The 25,015-nt window shown below is 56.0% G+C and overlaps 1 protein-coding gene across 1 annotated transcript in view; it reads left to right on the top strand.

Annotated features, from left to right (window-relative positions):
- The window catches only part of PSD (pleckstrin and Sec7 domain containing), a 32,283-nt gene extending 7,319 nt beyond the window's left edge, over positions 1–24,964 (top strand). The window contains exons 5-16 of the mRNA XM_058810920.1: positions 6,429–6,623; positions 7,105–7,185; positions 7,743–7,855; positions 8,688–8,746; positions 9,296–9,385; positions 18,829–18,872; positions 20,088–20,266; positions 21,024–21,094; positions 21,651–21,808; positions 22,130–22,274; positions 22,880–23,023; positions 23,278–24,964. Coding sequence (XP_058666903.1) covers positions 6,429–6,623; positions 7,105–7,185; positions 7,743–7,855; positions 8,688–8,746; positions 9,296–9,385; positions 18,829–18,872; positions 20,088–20,266; positions 21,024–21,094; positions 21,651–21,808; positions 22,130–22,274; positions 22,880–23,023; positions 23,278–23,517 — 1,519 coding nt within the window. The 3' untranslated portion in view covers positions 23,518–24,964. The remainder of the gene's footprint in view (positions 1–6,428; positions 6,624–7,104; positions 7,186–7,742; positions 7,856–8,687; positions 8,747–9,295; positions 9,386–18,828; positions 18,873–20,087; positions 20,267–21,023; positions 21,095–21,650; positions 21,809–22,129; positions 22,275–22,879; positions 23,024–23,277) is intronic.
- The last annotated feature ends 51 nt before the right edge of the window (positions 24,965–25,015 follow it).

Here is a 25,015-nt window from a genome sequence, read left to right as displayed (position 1 = left end):
AGCTGGGCCACTAAGGCTTGATGTGGAATCTGATGCTGTGAGATCTGGTTTGCAGCCAGAGCCTAACTCATGTTGCTGGGGAAGGGTCAGGACTGCGTGTGCTAGATTTTCTAGGCAGTGGCTGATCAGGCCAGTGATCACATGGTATTGTGGTAGGTGTGTTGATGGGAGCACAACTCCTTTTTCCATCTTTACCAGCTTTGTAGGTACTGGAGGACTGTGAGATTTTCTTCAGCCAGTCAAGCAGGGAATGCCAGAACTTCAATCCTGTGGGTCTAGGCCTGTATGTGCTGCCCTGTGGCTGTCCTCCTTGTGGCCCCAAAAGCTTTGCTGCTAACTGTGGCAATAGTTGGGATTGGGATCTGGGTTGGAGACAGCCTTGCAGCCTGTGACTTCCCACCTCCCTCAGTGGCAGGAATGGCCAATCAGTGATGCCCTGCATTGCTGGGGAGATGTGGTGTCCCCCACAGCCAGCGGCCTTGGGTCATACAGCCTTGTTGCTTATGCCAAGGCTCTGGTATACCTCAGCACATAATAGCTGAGACCATGCTTTTATCTTGACCTTGTATGTGGGAAGTATGTCTAAGTGCAGACCTACAAAGACCTCCCCTGGGATGCCTGCACCTACTCCAGAAGGCTTAGTTGAAAGGGGTGGAGCAGAGACTGAACCCCCTCCCTGCCCTGCCCACAGTGGGGCACCCAGCAGTGACATCTCCAGCACAGGCTCTGTGAGTATTTTATCACCTGATTTGGGCAGGTGAAAGCGTGCAAGTCCCTTGCTCTCACTGGGCAGAGCTGCAGTTAAAGCAGGTTGTCCCTGTGGCTATGACAGTTCTCTGCAGAGCATGTGTGGAGGCAGAGCTCCCCGGGGCTAGGGAGTCCTTCAGACCCAGGGAGGCCAGCAGTGCTGGCAGGATGGTGGGGCAGGAGCTCGGGCAGCCCTGGGAGATTACAGGGACGTTACTTCAGTGGCAACAGCCAGAGTTCTGCAGCTGCAGGTCAAATTGCAGGACTTGGCCAAGCTGCTGGTGCAAGCAGGTGTCCAGAGGGTCACTTGGCTTGCCCAGTCCCTACCAGTACAGGTAGGCACTGTGGGCTGTGGGGCATCAGCCCCGGAGGAATGTAAATGGGCAGCCTGCATCTCTCCGGAGTTGCAAGACCCCTGAAATCCAGCTGCCCAGCTTCCCCGCAATCCTACTCTTCTGGAGCCAGCCTTGGCCTCGGGCACAGTCGTGCCGGTCCCTGAGGTTTGTCCGCGGAGGGAAGAGACGAGACTCGCCCCCCGAGCGAGGCAGGGTCTGCTGGGAGCTCATCGGGGCTTGCCTGCGGTGGGACAGAGAGAAGGGTAGGCGGGCGAGGCAACATCAAAGGTGAGGCTGCAAACCGAGGTGAAAATGGCCAGACAGCAGGGCGAGGGCAGCGCGCCGGGAGCCTCGCTAGAGGGAGAGCTCGGCCCTGGAGCCGCGGCGGTGTGGGAGGAGCGGGGAGCCCGCGGCGCTGGCAGCCGCCCCGGCGGAGGATGCGCCGGGAGTCTGAGCCGCGTCCCTGCCGAAACACGGGGCCCGCCAGCCAGCGCCGCTGCCTCTCTTTATAAGGCTCCTTTTGTTACTGCAGCGGTCGGGGAGCCGCTGCCCCTCCCCTCCCGGGGCCAGCGCAGGTAGCACTGGGCAAACTGGTGAGGATGCCGTGAAGGGCTGTGCCCAGTGTGGGGCCCCGTGGGGTGGGTTCGGGGTGTGATGCCGGAGATTGAGGCTGCGAGCTGAGCAGAGGAAGGTGGACCTTGAGGAAAGGATGAAGATAGGGTAAGAGAGGTATGGGGTGATAGCACAGTAGGGAGACGAGGCTGGAGTGCAGGATGAAGAGGTCTCCTCACAGGCATTGGCACAGCAAGAAATAAAGGACAAGCCTGGGGGGAATTATCCCCTTTGCAAGCTATGTCAGGCCATGAAGAGCAGCAGAAGCCAGGACACAGAACACATCACCCCACCACGGCATAAAAGACAGTGGATCCCAGGGATGGCAGGTCTGCCTGCAGAGGCATGAGCAGCAGCACATACCTGTGGGATACAGCCCTGTGTGTCAGGTATTAATTCCAGCTCTCAGATCTGACCCAGAGCCCCTAGGCTGGTCTTGGCCCGAGGGTCCAAGACACCCAGGTTTTCCTGTGCTGGCTCTATGGCATCTGTGTCTTTGAAGGACAAGACCACCCTCCATCCAGCAGGTGAGTAACTGGACATTTAAGGCTCTTGACTCACACCAGAAATTGTTTGGTGGGATTTTAGTGTCAGTGCCTGTCCTCCACAGGAGCAGTTGTGTTCCTCACAGGAAGAGCTGGTGGGATGGGGTGATGGAGGACAAATAGACGTCTCCAGAGAATGCTGGTGCTGCAGGGGAGGTTCTGGAAGTCTGCAGAGAAAAAAGACTGAGGAGGGGCACAGCTGCCCAAAGTTCAGTCCTATCTGGATCTGTCAGCAGTAACACTGGTGGGTGCTGCTGTGGCTGGGTGATTGTTGGACTCCAGAGCTGCCAGAAAGCACAACCAGCCGTGCCTGTGGTTGGAGGCTGGTCTAGCTGACCTTCAAGTGTCCTCCCAGCCCTAACTTCAATTCTGTGAGGAATGAACTGGCCCAGATTTTTGCTGTCATAAATCAAAGTCATTCCACTGAGACCGATGGAGGGAGCTGCGTTTATTTAGCTCAGCCAAAGATCCGGTCTGGTACATTCTTAGCAGCAACATTAGGCAGGCTTGGTTTGCTTGGCAGAGGCAATCTAGCTATGCACATGGCTTCCTCTTCCAGAACTGAGGGGAGTGCTGCTTTGCCCCATGCACCTGTCCCTTGTGGATCTGCACCAGGCTCCTTACCATGGTTTAGGATGAAACCAGCCTCATGTGGGGAGCAAGAGGTACTCAAATTGTGTCTAAAGGTCTGGAGTTTCCTGCAGCAGGTGTCTTGCCTGGAGCTGTGTCAGGACAGACCTGGACAGCCCAGAAGCTCAGCTGAGCACACCCCAGCTCCTGGGGAACAGGTTGTTGCTGCAGGAAGGGTCCCACCATGCAGATGTGTCTCTGCTGGCATCTGGGAGGTGGAGGTCAGCCCCTTGGGCTTTCTTGCTGCTCCACATTCCAGAGAGAAGATTTGCTCCTGGTTGCTGGAAAACCAAGTGGACATGGTGCCAAGTAAGCTTGGTTGATGGTGACAAGGTGGATACGATGTCAGGATTCCTGCAGTGACACACTGCATTGCAGCCAGGGATAGTGCTGTGGTCTCTGCTTCTGGGCTCCAGGCAGCCGGCTAGAGGAGGAATATTGGGGTGAGATGATGATCCAGCTACAGAAAATGAGTGTTTGGCCCTGAGAAAGAACATTTGGGCCCTGAAAGAAGCAGTGTGCTTGGTATGATGGCCCTGAGTAGGACCATGATTCTGCAGCAGCTTTCCAGGGCAGGGATCACAAGTCCTTCTGCTGAGCTGGGCTGGGAGGTGGTCAGTGAAGAGCCTGTGTGTCAGGGTGAGCCCTGAGCCCTGTGCTGGATGACATGTCTTCCTTGCAGAGACCCCCAGATGTGCCTCACTGCAGCACTCTGGGCTCCAGGAAACGCCTCTGAGGTGGCAGGGGGAACTGTGCTCCCAGTGACATGAGTGGTGCAGCAGGGAGAGGGATGAGCTAGCACTCTGTCTGCTCAGGAGTGAATTATTTCATGCACACTGAGGATACTTGCACAGTATCAAATTTGATCTTTATTCCTTAAGTGTGTATTTAATGTAAAAAATATTATCTTAGTGTTTCTTCAAGCCAAACTAAAATGTCACTTTACTAAACACACTAAAAAAACCTTTACCCAGAGACCTGCAATTAGCTCATCGGTGAGAAAATTAGCATAACCTCAATTACCTCAGACATGGACACGTCTCTTGCTCTGCTCTCCATTTGCTTGAGAATTGGGCTCTTGTTTTTCTGTCTTTAAGCTGCATGTTCTCCAAGCCAGTTGTGGCTTTGAGTGGTGGCAGACAGGTACCACAAAGGGGGCATACTGAGCCTACAGAGGCTGACTGTCCATATTTAACTGCATGAGAGTGGCTTGAGTGCTAGAATAAAACCCATTTCACTGCATGGTTGAATAGAGCCTCATCCTGAGAGCAAGGTTATGCTTTGCTGTAAAACACCAAATCAGTGCTGGAACTTGGTGAGGGAGGGAGCAGCAAATTTCACTGGTAGAGCTACTTTGAGACTCAAGGTTTGAGATCCCTGCATGCCCATTGCAAGAAGCAAGGCAGAAATTTTAGTCACAGGTTGGGACCCTGCAGGGAGATACAGGTATTGAAGGACAAGAGAAATTTTGTAAGTTGCCCCACACCTGGATGATCAGCACTAGGTAGGAAAGATGAGGACAATAGAATAGGAAGAGAGGTTATGGGGGGAGATTTGGAGCTCTAGGTTTTTCCCTGGATGCTGCAGGAACTGGCCCTGTGAGGGAGGACAACCTCTCATCTAGGCAGGATAGATGAGACCCAGAAGGATATCAGGAGTGTTAGGGATGGTGCAAAGATTTAAAATATATTGAGAGGGTGACTGAGCAGCAACTTGCTCTGGAGATGCTCTTGGACCATGGAGAGTGTTAGAAGGTGGCTTTGCATTTTGTAGCTTTGCATTTTGTACCTGGAAGAGCACCCTTGGAACTTCTGGGCAACAAAGGGGACAGTGTCTGTGCCCTTGTGATAACAGATAAAGATTTTAGCAAAAAAATGCAGTCACCACAACCCATGGCTGGCAGGTGCCAGCTGCTGGGATGGATTAATGTCCTCTGCCTCTGGGAATCAAAGAGCATGTGACCTCTGTCCTTGGTTGAAGCAGTGACTGCTGCCACAAGGAGCTGAAGTGGGGCCCAGGTGTGTGCCCAGCAGCACCCAGCCTGTTCTGCTGTCAGGCACCCCTCAGAGCAGCTTTGACCATGCCAAACAGTGAGGGCGCAGTCAGGCACCAGGGCACATGCCAGCAGCACCTTTGGATGTGGCTGTTTTGGGAGGAGAAGAGCTTTTAGGCAGGTAGGAGATTTGCCCACAGGATGGGGTGTACTCATGATGCAGACAGTGATGCTGGAAGCTGCCTGCCCAGCTCCCAGAGCTGGTGGATTCAGATCTGGTGAGCTCAGGGTGACCTTGTGACCACTCTTGTGGCTGCTTCCACCAGGGTGCACTGGAGTGATGGATAGTGTCCCTGGGGAGGACTGGAGCCAAGTGGGCACAAATCTGCCTTGAGCACCCATCCAGGTCTCACCACAATTACCCACTGGTACCACTGAGTTCAGCAGTGGTACAAGCAAAGCACATCTCTCCAAGGACTTGCACCAGGGAAGTGTCTGACCCACAGGTTTGAGTGCAGAGCAGCTTCTCCTGCTGCATGCTGGCTGGGGATGGCAGGAAGGTGGAGAGGATGGCCCCTGAGAGCCCCCCAAGGTGTGAGGCAGCCTGCCAGTGTTGTACAGGGCTCCCCTGGGACAGGCAGCGCTGAGCAGGAGGAGGCTGGTCCTTCTTGAAAAAAGCAGAGCCTCAAGGAGATTGGCCTGTGTAATAGGCTCAGGAGAGCAGGCCTCTTAAAACTCAATTAGAGACTTTTAAAAATAAATCAGACTGGAACATTGTAAGGGCTGCCAGAAAATTTGGGCAAGGTCAGAGTTGCTTAACATTTGTTGTTGATTAGATTCAACCAGCTTTTGGTCGGGATAACTTCTGCGCAGCTGAGTCAGATTGCTTTGGGGGCCAAGCCAAGAGTGTCTCCTAACATGGCCATTTAAGGCGTGGTGGGCTGAGAGCTGATGGGCAGCCTGGGGAAGCCTGCACTCCACTGTGAGCTGGGAGGGTTTTCCTTTGTTCTCTGCCTCATCTCTGCCATCTGGGTAATGCTTTGAAATCAGTGGGTGGGCAAAGGTGAAGGAAGGAATTGGAGTTGTCTTGTCTTGGATAGAAACTGCACTTGAGAGCAGCACGAGGAGTTTGTCCAGATTAAAAAACTGAGTACAGAGCTGTAGGACAGCATGTGATGTTGCACATGTTTCTGCTCCAAGTCTCTGCTACAGCTGAGCTTGGCAGAGCCTAAGCCCACACATACAGTTTCACAAGTTCAAAGTGGGGGACTTTGGAGTAGTTGTCCTTTCCTTCCACATCCAGTATGAATGTTGGTTTGAGTGCCTTGGTCCAGTCAGTCACTGGTGTTGTCCCATCACCCCACCCCTCCTCCCAAACCTGCATTCCTACACCTTCCCTAGCTCCCTTAGCTGACCTCAGAGTGTCTCTGACCAGGGCAGTCATCCTGGCTCCCAGCAGTGAGCAGCTAGTCTCCAAAGCAGGGTGAGGAGCATGCATTTCCTGGGAAGCTGAACAAGGGGGGGATCTGTAGGCAGGCTGACGTGGAGTGTCCCTTCCCATTGCAGCGAGCGCCCCCAGAGCCAGCTGGTTTCAGACTCGGAGTTGGAGATGGACAGCGTGGAGCAGCTGGCCCTGGGCAGCACGGACACCCTTTCCAATGGACACAAGGCTGATCTGGAGGCTGCCAAACGCCTGGCCAAGAGGCTCTACAACCTGGATGGCTTTAAAAAAGCAGATGTGGCTCGCCACCTGGGGAAGAAGTACGTGTGGGTGTTTGGAAGGAATGTTCCATTCTGCAAGGAGCTCACTTGCGCCCGCAGTGCACCTGCAGCTGCTGCCCTTGTGGGGCACCAGGCTGGCAGGACCACAAAACCCACTCCTCATGACTGGTACATTTGCACCAGGTGTTCCCTCTAAGGATCTTAAAACCTAGGAGACATCCAGATTTTCATACCTTCCTACCATGACTGAATCTTGGATGCTTCAGTAAGGTGTTGGGGTATGGGGATGGCTAGCTGACCTCTCGGGGGCCCTTCCCTCTATACCTGCCCAGTATTCCCAGTGAATTTGTGGGTGACTTCTCGGAGTTCCATGGGAGCATGGAATATCTCTGTCCCTGGCACACTTCATGCAACCCTGGGGAGCTCCCAGCCTCCTGGAACCCACCCAACCCCTGTGTGCCTTTAGCAGTCCCCACAGCTTGGTCAATTCCATTCTCATCCTCCCCCTTTTCTATTTCAGCAACGAGTTCAGCAGGATGGTGGCAGGGGAATATCTGAAGTTCTTCGTGTTCACAGGGATGAGTCTGGATCAGGCTCTCAGGTCAGAGCTGAGTGTGTGTACATGTGTGTGTGTGGTGGCCACCAGTGTGGGGTCCCAAAAGACTGTGCCCTCTGCAGCTCTGCAAACACACAGAGATCTGCACAGGAGCAAGCAGACCCCTTGACTGCCACCTGGAGATCCTCTTACCTCTTAAATATGAGAGGGTGATTTCCAAAATGGTCTCTCAGCCACGCAACCAAGAAAAAAGCATTCCTGGTCTTAACTCAATGGTCAGTGCAGTTAAATGACAGTCCGGTTCACCTAGAATTGACTTTCCAGGTCTTGAACTCAAATCCTTCTGTTGTTACACCTACCTCCTTTCCCAGTATAGCTCCTGGTTGTAGGTCTCTGTGATGTGCCAGCAGGATTTGGTGCTGTGGACTTGGAGGAGAGTCCCACAGTGGGTTTGGAGGGAGGGAAGGTTGTACAAAACAGGGCTTCATCCAGCATACGGGAAGGTCTCGAAACCAGAAAGCACAGCTCCATTCCTGCTCAGGGTGAGTTGAAGAAACTGCAGTGGGCTTCATGTGTGACCAACCCTGCTCCTGCTTTTTCAGGTCCTTTCTGAAAGAGCTTGCCTTGATGGGAGAGACACAAGAGCGAGAGCGAGTGCTGGCTCATTTTTCCCAGCGCTACTACGAGTGTAATCCCAATGCCATCTCTTCAGAAGGTAAGAATCTGCATGTCTGTGGGGAGTGTGTGTCTGTGTGTGCATGTGTGTGAGTTTCAGAGGAGCTTATGTGTTTGTCAGCTCAGTGAATGTGCTCAAACTGAAACTAGAGAGCAGGCAGAGAGCCTATACTGATGCCTTAGAGGACAGTCCCAGTATGTCATTTCCCTCAAATGACAGATGCTTCAGATTTATTTTTTTTAAGCCTGGTGTGGTTGGATGATGCATAATTAGGGCTCAACCCATTCTTAATTTTGACCTTGAGTGGATTAGCACAAGAGACACACTTAGCACACTCCTCACCAAATAGACCCCAGCTCTCAGACCCTCAGCTCAGGGAATATCTAAGTGAGGAACCTAGCCTAGCATTTCAGGAGCACAGACACCTGCTTTGTACTATTTCATGTCTTTGCACCACTTCTGTGTGGGTTCACACAGAATGGGCCTGCTCTGGGCTGGCTGTGGCACTGGTGAGGTTTGGGCTGCCTGGCTGGCAGAGACTGTGTGAGTCCTACCTTGCCATGCTAGGAGCTCTGCAGGATTAGCTACAGCATCACTGCCTGGCTACAGGGGCAGCAGGCTTGGAAGGGAATTTGTATGCTCAGGTTCGGAACCAGCAGCCTCTTACCTATTTACCTGCAGGCTGTGTGACTTACCTATTTACCTCAGCAGTGCAGTGACTGCTGTGTCTCCTTGTGTCCAGGGTGGGAGGAGGGGGCTCAGCACTGTCTTGGAGGCTCAGAGACCCCATAGCTTTCCTAGGATGCTGAGGCACTGGAGCACCAGCTGCAGGGCCGGGGGCTCTAATTCCTGTCCTGTGCTTGTGCTGCAGACGGAGCCCACACCCTCACGTGCGCCCTGATGCTGCTAAACACAGATCTGCATGGACATGTAAGTCACCACTGCCACTGTTCCAGTCTGTCCCCTGTCTGTCCTCTCCACTCTGAAACTGTAGGCGCTCAGGGAAGAGTGAGAACAGTGCCACACGAGCAGGAGGCATGGGACCTGGGCCCATAAGAGCTTGTCACCCTTAATGTGTTCGGTGAGGAGAGGTGAGAAAGGCTAAATTAGAGAAGGGGCTAATGAAGGAGAGAGCGGGGCTTTGAAGGAGACTGGCTGAGCTGAAAGATGTAGAGGTGGAACAAGGACAGAAAAGAAAACTGAACAGGAAAAGAAGGTGGGAACAAGACTCCAAAACCAGCTGCCTTTGGGAGCAGGGAGCACACAATTTTGAAAAAGGAGGGTATTTAAAACTCCTAGAGTCTCTGCAAAGCCAGCAGCTTCCCCGTACCTGCAAGCAGCCTTGCAGAGACCAGGCTGGTCCCTCACCCCTCTGCAGAGATTGGTGTGTTTGTTCCTGGGCTGTGGGACCTGCTTCAGCCAGCAGTGACCTCTGTCCCAAAGGAAATCCTGATGTTTCTCTCCCCCTGACTCCCTCAGAACATTGGGAAGAGAATGTCCTGCTCCGAATTCATTGGCAACTTGGAGGGACTCAATGGAGGCACTGATTTCCCCAAGGAGCTGCTCAAGGTAAATTTGGTTGTTCTCCATGGCTGGCCAAGCAGCAGGAGCAGAAGTGAGAGCTTTGAGCTGGATCACATGGAGGGCTACCTGAGATGCTATGAATGCAAGATGCATTTACATGCAAGAACAGTGGTGATCCCTGAGCCTGCAGTTGTGCTTCAGCCTTGCTTAGGGGAACATGGGCTGCTCCATTCCCCCTGCAGGACAGTGGAACTTTGCCTGGGGTTCTGATTCCCTCATTGCTCTTGCTGTGCCTGTATTGCAGGCAAGGGAGCACACATAGGGCAGCTTACTAGGGCTGGTTTGCTCAGCTGCAGCCAGAGGCTTCCTGCCATCAGTCCTGTAGTACTGAGCCCTTTCTGACTCCCTGAAGCACTGGAGCCCAAAACCTTGGCCAGGCCCTGGGACTGGAGCCACCTCTGGGGCAGAGGTGACATGGGCAAGGCATCGCAATGGGGAGAGTGGGTTGGAGGTTAAAAGCTCGGAGCTGGGAACTCACCACACTGGTGGGACTGGGGAACTTCTGCCTTCTCCCTGCCTGACCCAGCTCCTAGAGGGGAGGCAGTGTTCAGCAAGCTCCTCTGGCCTTGCACTGCTGCGCTTCTGTGGCACTGCCTGCATGCAGGAGGATTTTCTGAGCTGCTGTCTCCCTGTCTCAGACCCTGGGAATAGGCTTAGCTCCCATGGGCTCTGCCAGGCAGAAACTGCTGCTGTTGGTGAAGCGCTGCAGTTGGCAAATACTCATGATGTGGAAGATGGGTTCCCACAGGGTGCTGGAGCCACAACGGGGCGGGAGGTGGTTGATGAAAAAAGGCAACAGAGGATGAAAAGCTGAGCTCCCTTTTCAGCCTTTGTGGGTCTATTCCTGGTTGTGTCTCACCCCATCATTAAGGGGTTACCAGCAGTTCTCAATAGGGCTGTCCTCCCTCTCAGCCCACACTTCGCCAGTAAAAGGAGTTACTCAGGAAAAATTCTCCTCTAATTTTAAACCCAGCTCCAGAAAAGGCTTTAAGCACACAAAATGGATGGAAACCTATGAAATGTGAACTCTGGCCCTTCAGTGCTGCTACACCTTGGAGTATCTAAGCTCCAAAGACTTCTTGGTGTGCCCCCTTTGCATCCTTCACTACCCCATGGTTGGGTGCCCACCCTTGAGGCATTGCCCTATTAAACTCAGTCCCTCAGAACACCAGCAGTTCAAACACATGAGATGAAGTTACCACATGAGCTCCCAGACAGAGGGAAATAGGCCAGCGAGGTAGTGCCATGAAGCCACAGGCTTTTCCTCGCAGGCAGGGACCAAGACCTTGGCTGGGTGTAAGGAGATGGAGGAAGGCTGCAGTGCTGCAGCACAGCCCTGCACAGCTCAGCCCAGCAGCTGGGAGGCTGCTCTGCTAAAAATGGCCTGTTCCCTCTGCAGCTGCGGTGCTTCCCACCGCTGCGTTCCAGCCGCCTCTGTACAGGAGCCATGCTGGGGAGGGGGAGTGGAAGACACTGTGAGGAACTCAGGCAGGGCAGGCTGCAGCTCTTCTGAAGAACCTGAAGCACCGTTCTGCTTTGGAAACCCCCTGCCCATGCAAGGGGGAGTAGTTTTCTGGGGCAGGTGAGATGGAGAAAGTGCTGTTGGCTTGTGCTGGCAGAAGAACTGGCAAGGGGATCTTGGGCAGCCTCAGCCAGCTCATCCAGAGAAGACACTCTTTCCCTTCTGCCCACTGCTTTTGGCTGCTTATGCTTTGTGGTCCCTGCACAGGCTCAGGGGCAGACAAACGGGGAAAGGCTCTCCTGCTGCTGTGTCAGCCTGCATTGGCCCTGTTACCCCGAGCAGGATGCTGCCTCCTTGGCAGACCTGGCGGGCTGTGCCTGGGGACTGAGGCTCCTGTGCAAGTGTGCCGCACAGCTGGCTGGCTAATTTTAGCATTCCAGGAGCACATGCGTTTCCTAAGGGTAAGGGGAGGGGAAGGCAGGCTTCACAGGAGCTTCCCAAAGCTGTAGGGCAGGTCTTGGGCAGCTCCAGCACCACAGAAGAAAGGTCCTGGGGCTCTTCTGAGCCTGCCTGGGTAGATAGCACAGGCTGCTACCCCATGGACTTCAGAGCTGGAGGGCTGGAGGTGGCTCTCACCCAAAGCACTCACTGCCAGGGAACTGGGGCAGCAGGGCAGGACCTAGGTAGCTGCAGGGGCACAAGGCCACCATCCCCTGCGCCTCTGAGGACAGCATCAGGAATAGACCCACAGGGAGCCAGAGCACTCCCCTCATCTCTGGCTGCAGGGAGTCCCAAGATAAACGCAGCATGATGCCTGAGAGCATGTGGCAGCTTGAGTCAGACAAGAACTTTATCTGCTACTAGATAATACGTGTAAACAGTCCCATTTTTATGCAGAAGCAATGAAAACACTTGAAGAGCTTTCATAGCTGAGCATCACATCCCCCTCACTGCCAGTGCCTCACTATGCCCTGCACAGCACTGCTGCTGGAACTAAGGCAGTGCTGCCTTACCAGCAGTGCTGCTGGAAACCCTTTGTCTCTGAAAGCTCCCCTGGAGAACTATACTCTGCAGGCAGGGCTGCCCAGCTCTCCAGCTGAGATGTCCCCCTGATCAGGCATGGAGCCATGCCAGGGATATAAGAACCCATGTAATGCTGTGCCCAAAGATGCCCACACCTGCAGGCTTGGGCCTGAACTCCTGTGGCTATATGACAGCAGCTGCCCATGCAGCAAGGAAGGAGGTGGAAGCAGGACATCCTGGAGCTGGTGATATTTTGTTGAGATGTTGCTTTTCTCTTGACAGTGTGATTCCAGCCCAGGCCCCCTGGGATTTCGCTCACCATTGCTGATTGTCTGTTACATTTCAGATGTGGATTTGACCTTTATGTGATTGATCACTTTGTGGAGCCTTAGCTCATCCCCATCTTCTTTACTCATTTAATCTTGTGCTTCACTGGTTGGCAGAAACAACAGTAGGGCCAAATTGGGCCCCATTTCTCACCAGCACTGCTTAGCAATTGCAGGAGTGAGCCAAATCTGTGCTGCCTGCCAGCCTAGGAGCCCAGAGCACGTCACAGATGTTAATGAATTAAGCCTGACAATGCAGTCGGGTCCTCGGGGGAGGAAGGTAGGATGGGCCCCCACCTTCCAGCTTGGAGGCACAACAGCAGGGCTCAGACGCTCAGAGTGCTGGGTAAGTGATTAGCAATGTGGGAAGAAAGCCCTAGCTCCCACCTCTGAGCTATAATCACAGGAACGCTTGCTCAGTCTAATCCCCTGGGCTATTTTTTTTTTTGCCTGTTTCCCCTGGGAACAATGGGCTGCCCTGCCTCTGTCTCCCATGGCTCCCCCGGGCTTCAGGGGCAGCCCAGTACATCTGATGAGCCAGACATACATGCCCCTTCCCTCACAAGTTGTGTCAAATGATCACTATGCCAAACAGTTAGGGCAGAGTGGAAAATTTCCCCTCTCCACTGGCTGCATCTCCTGCTCAGTCAAGCCTAACTAAATTACGTATCGATCCTTGTGCTTTCTGCAAGGATGCCCAGCTCTTTGCTTCTTCACGGAAGCAACTGCCTGAAGCATCTTTGTCCTGCCCATAACCAGCTGGGTGACTGTAGATACTGCTGTTTCCTGCTGACCTGGGAGGGACAGGCAAAAGTCTTAAGTGTGGGGTGGGCACTGTAGATGGAAAGTGAGCACATCTCCGCTGGGCCCATCTCCTAAAGGTTTTTTAGGTCCCTGGTGTGGGCTAAGCTGCAGCAGCAGCTCTGAAGCCTGCCCAGCGGGAACCGGGTGGAGGTGCCACCTGGCCCCTGGAAGCCCGGAGTCGCCACGGCGGCCCCCGCAGGAAGGCACAGCCACCTGCTCCCACTCTCCGCGGAAAGGAGGCAGGGACGGCGAGGGGGTGCACGGGAGGCAGCTCGGGCAACTCGTGCGGCATCACCATGAGGGATGCAGTCCCGCGGGCGGGATGCCCACCGCCGGGCCGCCATTGGCTGCGGCGGGCGGGGCGGGGCGGCCCCGCCTCTGCCGGGAGCCGCCGCCGAGCCCGGCCCGGCCCGGCCCCGCTTCAACAGGCGGCGGCGGCGGCAGAGCGGCCGCGGCGGGCAGGGCAGGGCACGGCAGGGAGGGCAGGGCAGGGCGGCCGGGCTCCGCGCCGGGCACCCCGCCGCCCCCCCGCCGCCGGCGGCAGGATGATCGGCGTCAACAGCATCAACAGCAGCGCGGGGCGCATGCGGTCCCGCTCCATGTGCTCGGTGCGCTACGGGCGCAACTACCGCGGCGTGGAGACCTTCTGCTACGGCTGGCCCCAGCGCTCCCGCACGCTCAAGCCGGTGCTGTACACCGACCTGGTGGTCAGCCGCATCCAGAGCCGCCGTAAGAAGAAGCCGGTAAGCGGCGGGTCGGGGGAGCGGGGAGCGCCGCGGGGGGATGCTCAGCGCCCTGCGCCCCGGCGGCGACATGGGCGGGTGAACGTGCCCGGACAGCCGCTGTCCCGCCCGCTGCAAGAGCCTCAGCTCTGGTACGGATGTAGCGAACAGCAGCCCCATCTCCGTCTCCTGCCTGCTTTCTGCAGAGCCGGGTCTCCACCATGCCCCCTCCGCCCGAGGGTCCCCGTCCCCAAGCCTGGATTTCTCCCCACTGCCATCCCACCCCGATCACGGGAGTGGCGGGAGCGCGGCAAGACCTGGGTGACATTGCGCCGCTTACAGTGGTCTGGCAGCAGTGCCTGCTCGAAAACATCGCTGCGAGAGGAATCCAGGACAGAGCGGTTCCGCTGGGACCTGCCCTACGGCTTAGCATAAGTGACAGGCTCTGCGGGCTCCGTGCCAAGGGCTGCTCTGCACCGTGCCCTGGCCAGCCCAGCCAGGGCAGACTGGCACCCACCTGAGCGTCAGGGAGAGCCGCAAGGCAAGGCGGAGGGGTGACGCCGCAGCCCCGGCTCCCAGCCGAGCAGAGTTTGAGAGGAAGGAGTGGCTGGACAAAAAAGGGCTTTTTACTGCCAGGAGCTTGCTCGCTGGGAGCCGTCATCCGTTTGGAGGTGTTAGGCTGGTGCGCATCGGTCCTCGGTGGGAAGAAGCGAACAGGCTGTCTCTGGGCGGGTCGTGCCTCGGTCGGGTGCCTGCCTCGGGTGTAGTAGCTGGAGAAAAACGTTCAGCAGCCCCCTCCTCGCAGACAGGCTGGGGCAGAGCAGTCAGGGTTACCCCAGAGCTGCTTGGGCTGCCCCGGTGGCCAAAAGCAGCCCGGCGGGGCCATCGGGGCCGTGCCAAGCCGCGGTGCTGTCATAGCGCAGTACGGTCTGGGGGCAGCATTAAGTTGTGACGCACTCGGATGGAAACATGCAGTTGGGAGACGCTCGGTCGCTGCTTCCCGCGCTGTGGGGCTGCTCTGGCAAGGGTCTGCTGTCCTGAGGGTGATAGTTGCCTGGGCAAGGAGTGGCTTAAATATTTTGAAAGAGGCTGATGCAGCTTACAATGTTACTGAGTCAAAAGTGCGGGGCCGGGATGGGTAGCTGTCACCTGCTGCCACCCATGACTGCAGCAGGGTGGAAGGTGATGCACAGGACGTTGTCCCCGTGACAGCCCCTTCTACGGGAAAAAAAGTCTGTCCCCAAGTCAGTCTGCTCTGTGTGCACACAAGAACCCTTCTGCAGCAGAGGGGGGGAGGAAGGAACGTGATGGTGTATGCAGTAGGGCTGGTATGTGCCAGGTGATGAGTTGTTTTGAGCATGGGTTGTGCATGCTGTGGAGGTGTGGGGTGGGGTGGGGTGAGGGGGACCTGCCAAGATGAATTAGATACCCAGCATAGGTACAGTTCTGTCGGACATACAGCTCTGATCTGACCCTACTGTTTGGATCAGTGCAGCTGGGATATCTGCGTGCCTGGGGGACCTCACAGAGCTTTGTGGCTGGGTGTAGCAAAGATATTTTGCTAAGATAAAGTTGGGGACAGCCAGCAATTGAGCTTTCATATTTAAATGCTGTCAGTCAGAGAGAGAGGTAGAATGACTCTAGGGGTAGAATGACACAAGGAGGGTGCTTGGTGGCTGTGAAGTCTGTCTTGAATTTCCTGAATCCCTGGCTGGTCACAGGGCTGACAAAGAGGAGGGGGAGTCTTGATACGCACCTTGCTGCATGAAGAGCTGAGCTCTGTGTTTAGCAGAGGAACTAGCAGACTGGAAAGGGGATATATCCATAAGAGTTATGATGCAAAAAGAAGCACTCCAGAAAGGGTTAAAACCCTCATCTGGATGCTGAAATTCCTGCCTCAACCTTCATCTGTTACTTGAGTGCTGGGCTAAGCCCTCAGTGCAGCCCCATGCCAAAGCTGTGTTCAGGCCAGCTTGTTGCTCAGCTCCACAGACCATTGCTGGATCTTGCCTCTGGTCTGGTCTGATCTGAGCTGAGGAGCTGAAGGTGGGTGTCTTCTCCCTATCCTGCTTACATAGGCTGTCCCCAGCATGGCTGGGCTAGAACATCAGAGCCGCCTGCCTCTTGCCAGTGCAGCCCCTCAGCTGTCCTTGAGACATTCGGTAGAGGAGGACACACAGACAGCCTCTCAGCCTGCTTTTGGGAGGGAAAGCACCAAAGAAAGATGTTGATTCAGTTAGAAATCCCACTGGGACAGTACATTCCTGGTTTAGGGCAGAGCTGGCTGATTGGCCAGGCATGCTGCAACAGTGAGCTCATAACCCAGCGATGGCAAAAAACCCCAACCATGCTTGGGGTCATCATCCATAGTGGCATGTGGCCAGTGCCCAGCTTTCTCTTGGGGAGTACTTGCAAGCTCAGAGATGCCAAAGAGTTGCTGTACTTTCAGCCCAAGGGAAATGAACCCATGGAGCAAAGAGAGTCTGGAGAGAGGGACGTGCTGAGTGATGAATCTGGTGTCTGTGGTCTCTGCTGACGTGGTTGTGAGTTGGGCTTCAGGAACCTGCGTCACCTACGTTTCCCCAGCAGAAACAATCTATGCACCAGAGTTTTGTGGGCTGACAGGCAGTGGCTCTGCTGCAGGACCAGAGCAGCAGGGTGGGCTTTGTGGCTGGAATGCATCTCCTCAGCTAGGACTTGGACTGAGTCCACCAGCTTTGTACCTGAGATTGGTTTTGTTTGGGGCTGGTGTTTAGCCAAGCAGAATTTTGGCAGGTTTTAATTGTAGATGTAAACCTTCATGATGTCTTCTCAATTGCACAGTTTTCCTGTTTGCCTCTCACTGTCCCCTCACACAGGAGTGTTGAGCAGCCCCTGCTTCCCGTCTCTCAGGTGGTACTTGGCAGCTCCTGCTGGTAATGGGCTTGGGGGGATGCTCTCGGGGCTTGTAGCAGGGCAGCTGGAGCCTTTTGAAGCCATAAGGCAGTTCAGCCTTTGAAGTATTCAGCCAGAGTCCCAGGGCCCAGGTTTTTGTGACACAGTATTCTGCCAGGCTGTTATCCAGCACTGTGCCATCCCAAATTACTCCTCGAGCATCTTCTATTGGCTCATTCATTCATTCATCAGCAGCAATCCTTCTGCAAGCCCTGCACGGGGCTGGGGTCTTCTCCAGCCCTCCAAAATCCCTGCTCAGCTGGCTCACATCTCCCTTCCTTGGGGCAGGGAGCTGGCACTTCTATGTATCACCAATGAGCCAGATGGAAGCCAAGCCATGTGTGCCATTCTGCCTGCTCTTTCCGAGATGCTTTTCTGCTGTTTCCAGTGCCCACTACTCTGTGCCATTTCTTTAATCTCCTTTTTGTGCCTGTTGGTTCTCAGTATTTTTCAGCTGCATCCCTGGCAGTAAGATCCCTTCTGTTTCCCATAGTGACTCCTTATTATCTACATTGCTCTGAGATCCTGCTTATCCCCCTGCTCTGCTCCTAGATTATGTTCTGCAGGGCTTTGGATTGCTTTTTTCCTCCCAGATTCTTCTCTAAGTCTCTTTGCTCCTCTGGCTGCCTTGCTGCCAGCGCACTGTTTGGTACCTCCTGCTCACAAGTTAGCATCCTGCCCCTCTGGCACTGGGACTGCATGAATGGGTATGGGATCAAATCTTCTCTCAGGCTCTGGGGCTATTACCTCTTTATAGGTCTCCTGTCTTCCCAGGAGAGAACTGAACCCTACTTTCTGCCTGCTAGATTGAGACGATGCTTTCCTCCTCTGAGAAACAAGCTGGTGCCATGCCAGCATTTCCCAACGGGAAAGCGTGGAAGGAGCTGGGTTCCTGCTCCATCCTGGCTGCTGTGCCTCCGGGGAGTGATGGATGTCCCTACCCCAGACACCGCTGGGGCCTGTCTGCTGGCCAACATTCCCAGGCCCCTGCACGCCTCCAGCTGCACATTCTCAGCCACCAGCAAGATTTCTCAGCAGCAGTCTCTGGCCCAGTGATGGATGTTGACAGCTGCATGAACAGCCTGTGCGAGACTCGATTATTTTCCTTCAAGGATGATGCCTTCCAGATCTTGCTTTGAAGGCCTCTGTGAGCTCTGTATTGAAACCCTCTCTGGAGCCTCCCTGACTGCAGAGCTGTGCTGAGCACTGCTGGCTTGCACCCAGCTCAAACTGGACAAACACTTGGGAGTGGTGCCCTGGAGTATCCTGCTGCAGGCAGGCTTAGCTTGTTCCTGTGCAGCAATACAGGCAGCTGACCCTGCCTTGCTCAGATGGCTGTTGTTTGGGTCTCCGAGGAGGGAGAAGTGTTTGGAAGTGTTGGGGAGGGAGTAGAGGCAGGCCACAGCCACTCCAAGCTCCTGCCTTGACCAGCCAAGAGGACAAGGTCCTCTGAGGGCCTTGTGAAGGACAACATGCTAAGGTCTCTGCCAGTGCAGGGCCATCAGTGCTGAAGTCTCTCACAAAGTGTGCTCCTGTAGGAGCAGTGCATTGCCAGGGAGTGCTGGGTGCTTCCATGAGCTGGTCTCTGCCAGCCCAGGGTGGGTGCCTGACTGCAGTGTAGTTGTTGGCTGTGGTCTCTTGTGGCATGCAGCTTCTGGAGGCCCTGGAGCAGCCTGAGGTTCCACTGAGCGGGGTGAAGGCATGCACTAATGAAGTCTGTCCCAAAAGCTTGCTCTACTTGGGCTCAGGCCTCCTAAAGGATGTCATTTTTACCAGCCTGGAACACCTTGGAATAGGAAGAAACAGCTTTCTCAAACACTTGGGAATGTTGGGTATGTCTCACTATTATGCTGTGGCACTGTCACGGGCAGGTAGAGACAAAGGGTAGGAGAGGCCAAAATGCCAGGGCTATCCCCAGCATTTCTTTGGGATGGGGGGGTTTGCAGATCCCGTGGTGCCCAGGATGAGGTGTCTGTAACTTTAAATGGGGGTCAACTGGCTAGCCTAGCTGGGACAGATCTGCACTGGAACAAACTGACATGGGGTTATCTTAACCTCCAGAGTCCCTGAGCCAGTCTGGCGTGCCTCCTCTGTTCCCTGGAGCAGACCTCCAGCCTGGCACCGCTGACCTGCTGACCCCCACTCTTCTCTCTGCAGGCGCTGTACGGCTCCATCAAGAACGAGAAGCTGCAGTGGGCCATGTAAGTACCTCTGCAGGGGATGCTGCTGTGTGCCACTGGGTGGGCAGGGAGTCCACCTAGCCCCAGAGGCTGCACACACCATGATGCTGCAAGGCAGCTGCTCCTGTGAGGATGAGGGAAGAAGAGGGAGCTTAGGATGGGCTGGGGTGCAGGCAAGGTACCCCTAACTGCCCTCAGCACTGCCATGGGGCCCCTTCTCCAGCGTGCTGGGAGAAAGCCACCTGAGGTTTGCTTCTTGCAGCTTCGGCCTGGGCTTGTGCCTCGGTGGCTGTGCCAGAGTGGGAACAGACAGGCTCTGGAGGTGCTGTGGCTGTGCCGGGGCCCCACAGGGTGCCTGCACCCTCGCCCACAGCTGCCATCTCCAGCAGCAGGAGCAGCAGCGCCTGCGCTGCAGGGATTAATCAGCCCGGTGCTACCCAGCGCTGAGCGATGCACTCAACCGCTGCCATGGCGACGCCGGCAGATGCTGAGGGGTTTAATTAGCAGCGAGCGGCTGAGGGAGTGGGGAGGCAGCAGCTCCGGGATCCCACATCTTCCTGCGGACTGGGGAGCGGCACCAGTGCGGCCCGCCCATAGTGAGGGCCTGTGACCCGGGGGCACTGCCTACACCCTGCCCACACCTGATCCTGCCCTTGGATGGCACTGCCCAAGGCCTTCCTGCCAGTCTCGCTGCACCCCTTTGCCTCTGGCTCTGGGCCTTCTAGTCTGGCTGCCACCCTTAAAATGTGGGGAACAGAGCTTGGGTCTCTCCTTGTGGGGGCAGTCCATTCTATACCCTTCTTCCTACCAGCTGGAGACCTGTGAGCCTGTATGTCGTGGGCTGGAGGGCTGTGGTAGTGCCAAGCCTTGGGGTACTGCTCCTGCATCACTCCTGGCTCATCAGCCTGGCTGGCCTCTGTTGCACTCTTGCCCAAAAAAGGCTTCTCACTCGCTGGGGCCGGCAGGGGTCCCACCCTGAATCAGCAGCAAAAGCTCAATGCCTTGTCTTTCAAGGGACCAGGTAGTACCTCAGCTGTCTAGAGAGACAGGGGCACACAGGCATGGCTAGTTTGGGATGCTCACCAGTGCTGATGAACAGCTGCTCATCCTGGCCTGCTGCTGCTGGCTTCCCTTTCAGAAGCCAGGCCTAAAAGTGGCACTGACCAGGGGGGAACTTGGTATTTACTGTCCCCAGAAAGGTAACAAACTCTTTCCCCATCCAAATCTGATTGGCAGAGATGAAGAGGAGCTGAGAAAGTCCCTCTCAGAGCTGGCAGATCCTAACCCAAAGTCCATCAAGCGCATCAGCAGCTGCAGTAACCCCTTTCTGGACTTTTCCCAGGACACCAGCATTGCCACTTACAAGCACGGGCTGTTAGTCCGCAAGATCCACGCCGATCCTGACTGCAAGAAAAGTAGGTGCCTGGGGAGCCCATGGGGGGCCTTGGGGCAAGAGGGCACCAGTGAACTCCAGAACCAAATGGGAAGCAGGGTGGGAGTCACTATGTGATGTCCATCTGTAGCTTTATGCCAGCCTCCAGCATCAGTGCCCCGTCTGTCTGGCTGTGCCAGGCATAATTCAGCCCTCAGGCTGGGGAGCTGGAAAGCCTCTCCCTGCTCACAGCACTGGGAAGGGGGCAGGCAGGGTGGTGGAGTGGGGTTTCTGGGGGTTTGAACCCTGCGACAGGATTGTGTGAATGAAGGGATGTGTCCTGTGGTGTGATAGACAAGGCACACAGCAGGCTGCAGCTGGTTGGACACTGCCAGGCACGTTCACCGTATTCCCCACAAAATCCCTCCTAAGCCCTGGCCATCTAATGCTGCCTAGAAGTGATTAGATGCAGCTGCCCTTCAAAGCCAGCATTACCTGGCAGGCAGCACTGCCTTGTCCCCATGCCCGAGCATGGAGGCATTAGTGGAGCTGAGCACAAGCAGCGAGGCGGGAGCACAGCGCTGGCCCCGGGAGGCAGCGGGGCCCCCCTGCCAGCAGCACCATCTGCCAGCCACGTGCTGCACGGGCTCAGGTGCGCAGGGACAGCCCTGGCGTGCTGCCCGTCCCGGGGGTGGGTGACGTGCAGCGTGGCAGGGCTGGCTGGAGGAGGCTGGGGGGTGGCTTTTCCCCCCCGCTCCATTCTGACGCTGATGTCTGAGCTGCTCTCTCCTCCCTGGCAGCACCCCGAGGGAAGCGCGGCTGGAAGCCCTTCCACGCCATCCTGAAGGGAATGATTCTCTACCTGCAGAAGGTAGGCAGCATGCCACCCACACCAGGGACAGGGATTGTCCCCAGTCCAGAGAGACGGCAGTGAGAGAGGACCTGCTGCACACAGCATGGCAAAGCCTCGCCTAAGCAGACTCAGCATCCTCTATGCCTGAGCTGTTGCTTGGGGACCTCGTGGCACCCCCGTTTCCAGGGTGCTTGGGTACAGCTTGGGCAGTGAAAGGCGCTGCTAACTGAGAGTGCTGCGTGCAGGAGGCTTGGCTGGGAGGAGAAGGGCACCAGGGTCTTTCCCCTGAGTGGAGGGTTGGGCTGCACATGCAGTTCCCTGCAAGCACGCACATGGGGAACTGAGGGCAGTGAGGAACAGCCCCCTGTGCTGTTGCCAAGCCAGTGTGCCTGGGTTGTGTAGCTTCTCTCCAGGGGTGTAGCATGAGCTGGAAGTAGAATCTGAAGCTGCCTGGTAAAGGGTGATCTCCAAGCCCTGCCACAGCCAGCACTAGTCTGCAGTTCCTGAAACCTCAGAGCTGACTCATGGTGGGGCGCATCCCTGAGCTGGCTCTGAAACACCCCATGCTTTGCAGGAGGAGTATAAGCCAGGGAAGGCACTGGCAGAAGAGGAACTGAAGAATGCTATTAGCATCCACCATTCGCTTGCCACACGGGCATCTGACTACAGCAAGCGACCCAATGTCTTCTACCTCAGGACAGCTGACTGGAGGGTCTTCCTTTTCCAAGCACAGTGAGTCCTTCAGGATCCTGGGCTGGGCCCCGCGCTGGGGCACAGGAGCTCCCCTGACTTGAGTCTAGGGTGGGATAGGGCTTAGGGCCACCTTGTTCTCTCCTGTCCTGGCCCTTTCTGAGAGGAGAGGGACCTGGTGTCAGTGCTGAGCTTTGCCCAGCTCCTCTTTTTCCTACACTGCCGGGCTCAGGTCCGCTGTGGGTAGAGTCCCAGGTGCCATGGCTGGCCAGGAGCAGGCCTGGGGGACTCAGACCTTGTCTGTGGAGCAGATCCCTCTGTCTTTGACAGATAGCCCATGTGTATTTTGGCCTTTTTTCTCAGGAACCCCGAACAGATGCACTCTTGGATCACGCGCATCAATGTGGTGGCAGCCATGTTCTCTGCGCCCCCCTTCCCCGCAGCCATTGGCTCCCAGAAGAAGTTCAGCCGCCCGCTGCTGCCCAGCTCCTGCACCAGGCTGTCTCAGGTGGGCCACAGTGTGGGGCAATGCTGAGCCTGGGACAGAGCCCCGGATCTGCCAGTGGCACATTCCCCTGTGGGGGGATCTGTGTGGTGCCATGCACCCAGCTGCCTCCCCAGTGAGGTGACGGGCCAAGGGGGAGACAGAGAAGAGGGGTACCGAGACTGGGGGCAGACTGTGAGGTCTTGTTCCTTGCAGTGGGGCTGGAGTCAGGTGATGGTCAGACCATGGAGGAGAAAGTGGTCCCACATCACGGCTTGCAAGGTCCTGCCAGGGACCTTGAAAGGCAACTGACTGGGGGGATTAGCTGGCACTTGTGCATACCAGGGCAGTTATTCATAGAGCAGAAAGGATTATAAAAAAACACCAGCCTAGTTTCAGAGGGATTAAATTCTGCTTTAAGACTGCAGTCAGCCCCCCTATGAAGTGAGAGCAGATTGCCCCCAAGAGCCTGTGATTTTGCCTGTCATTAAAAAAAAAAACCAACCCAGCAGCAGCAACACCTGAGATCCTGGCTGCTTCTAGAAGGGGAAAAACCTGTTCTGTCCCTGGCCATCTCACACTACCAGGGGGACAGAGCAGGGCACTGACATGGTGCCACCCTTCCCCAGGAGGAGCAGGTGAAGAACCATGAGACCAAGTTCAAGACAATGTCAGCAGAGCTGCTGGAGCATCGTTCCTCACTGCCTGAGAAGAAGGTGAAAGGCAAGGAATATGAGGAGCTAAAGCAGAAGGAAGAGTACCTGGAATTTGAGGTAAGCTGGAAGATGTCCCCCTCTGCCCTCAGGCCCTCTGCCCCTATCTGTTTGGCCATCCTCAGTGATGGGACCAATCCATCCCATCGGCTGAATTACACTGCCACTGCCATGGTCTAGGACCATGAGCATTCCTCTGCCCCGGGATGCTGGCTGGGTTGGAGGGACCATGAGCATCCCTCCCTGCAGGGATGCTGGCCATAGGACAGTACCCAGCTTGCCAACCTCTGTCTCTGCTGCACTGTGCTCCTCAGAAATCCCGCTATGGCACCTATGCCATGCTGCTGCGGGCCAAGCTGAAGGCTGGCTCCGAGGACCTGGCAGCATTTGAGTCCACCCTCTTTGACACAGTGGGTGGGGAGGACGATGCCCTGAAAAAGTCCCGCTCCAGCCCCTCACTCAACGCAGAGCCCTCCAGCACGACCACCAAGGTGAAGCGCAACGTCTCAGAGCGCAGCGGCCGCCAGCCCCCTGGCCACCCCCACAAGTCCTAAGTGTGGGGTCTCAGCTGCCTGCACTGCAGCTCTGTTCCTGCTCCCCCGGCATGGGGGGCGGAGGCCGTGTGCCTGCCGAGACCCTGCATGTGTCCTTCTGTCTGCGGCACGAGCCGGAGGGGGCGACAGCCCTTCTGCAGCCGCCAGCACCAGCCATGCAGGGCCATGGCCCCTCCGCCGGAGACAGTGGCAGAGCAGGACGGTCCCCAGTCCTTGCCTGCAGGAGCTGCCTGGCCCCAAGTCCTGCCCCTCCTTGTCCTGCACTTGGCTGCAGGACCTACTCTTGCTGCCCTGGGGAGAGGGAGCAACTGAAACCTACCTGCTGGGCTCAATTCTTCAATGGCTTAAAAAAAAAAACTACAAACGCAGCAAAACAAAGCCAGCAGCTGCTTCTCCAGCTCCATTGTGCCATGGGGGTAGATGGGAGGGGGCCAGCCCTAGACTGTCCCCTCTCCTAGGGCTGGTGGCCAGGGAAGCCAGGCAACAGCACCTGGTTCCTTCCCTGCCACCTCAGTCACCTCTGCACCCTCCCCGCTTTCTTACAACTTTTGAACAGTTTTTGTGATACAGTTTTGCACTTTTTAGTACCAGATCAAGCTGACCACCAGGAAGGTTTTTTTTGGGGGGCTACTTTTGATGCTTTTTGGGAACTGTTTAAAAAAAAATCACAAACCCAGCCATATCTTGTAGGCAGTGCACTCTGAGGGAAAAGGGTTTTTAAAAGGACTCAGGGGGCGATCCAGCTCCCCACGCCCTTGCCCTACAGGAAGCTGAGTGTGGGCTACTGTGTGTACTGCTGCTGCCTGCTCCCCAGCTCCACTTCAGCACCAGCAACCCTTTGAGGAGACAGCCCTGTGGCTGCCAGTTCCAAGGAGGCAGCCTTGCAGCCTTGACATGGCAGCACCCATTGCTGCATGTGTGGCTGCGTGGGAGGCTGATGCACCGGTGCTTCATGACCCCCATTTTCCACCACCCACTGCTGGCAGCTTGGACTGGCCCTGTTTGCAGAAGCTGGGTGTGAGCATCGTACCCAGGGCGTGGTGGGCAGCAGTGTGTAAGTACTCGCTGTGGAGTGGTGACCCCTGGAGCCAGGGTTGATAGGGGAGGGTTCCTCTGCCGTATGGGTCCAGTACAGGCTGGAGCCAGCTTCTCTTGCCATCTCTTTTCCAATGCATGGTTGGGGCCTCAGAGGCTACCAGCAAAGCCTGGTCTGTAGTGCTGCAGTTCTCATGCTGCAGCAGCACTGGTGCAGCCCCGTCCTCAGAACCAGGTTCCCTCCTAGCCAAGGCAAGGGGCAGGCTGGGGCAGCCCTCACCACTCCAGAGTGGGCTGAAGGATGCTTGCTTGTCTAGAGCAAGGTGCAAGTGATGGAGCATGGCTGCAGGATTGTCCAAAAAGGGGTCCAGGCACAGTGAAGGGCTGTGACCAGGGGCTGGCACACACACAGTTCTCAGCCGCCTGGCACCTGGCTGGTTTCAGCACTGACTTTGCGAATGTG

The sequence above is a fragment of the Ammospiza caudacuta genome, chromosome 9 (assembly GCF_027887145.1).
Source record: "Ammospiza caudacuta isolate bAmmCau1 chromosome 9, bAmmCau1.pri, whole genome shotgun sequence".
Classification (NCBI taxonomy): domain Eukaryota; kingdom Metazoa; phylum Chordata; class Aves; order Passeriformes; family Passerellidae; genus Ammospiza; species Ammospiza caudacuta.
This window is presented reverse-complemented; position numbering and strand designations above follow the sequence as displayed.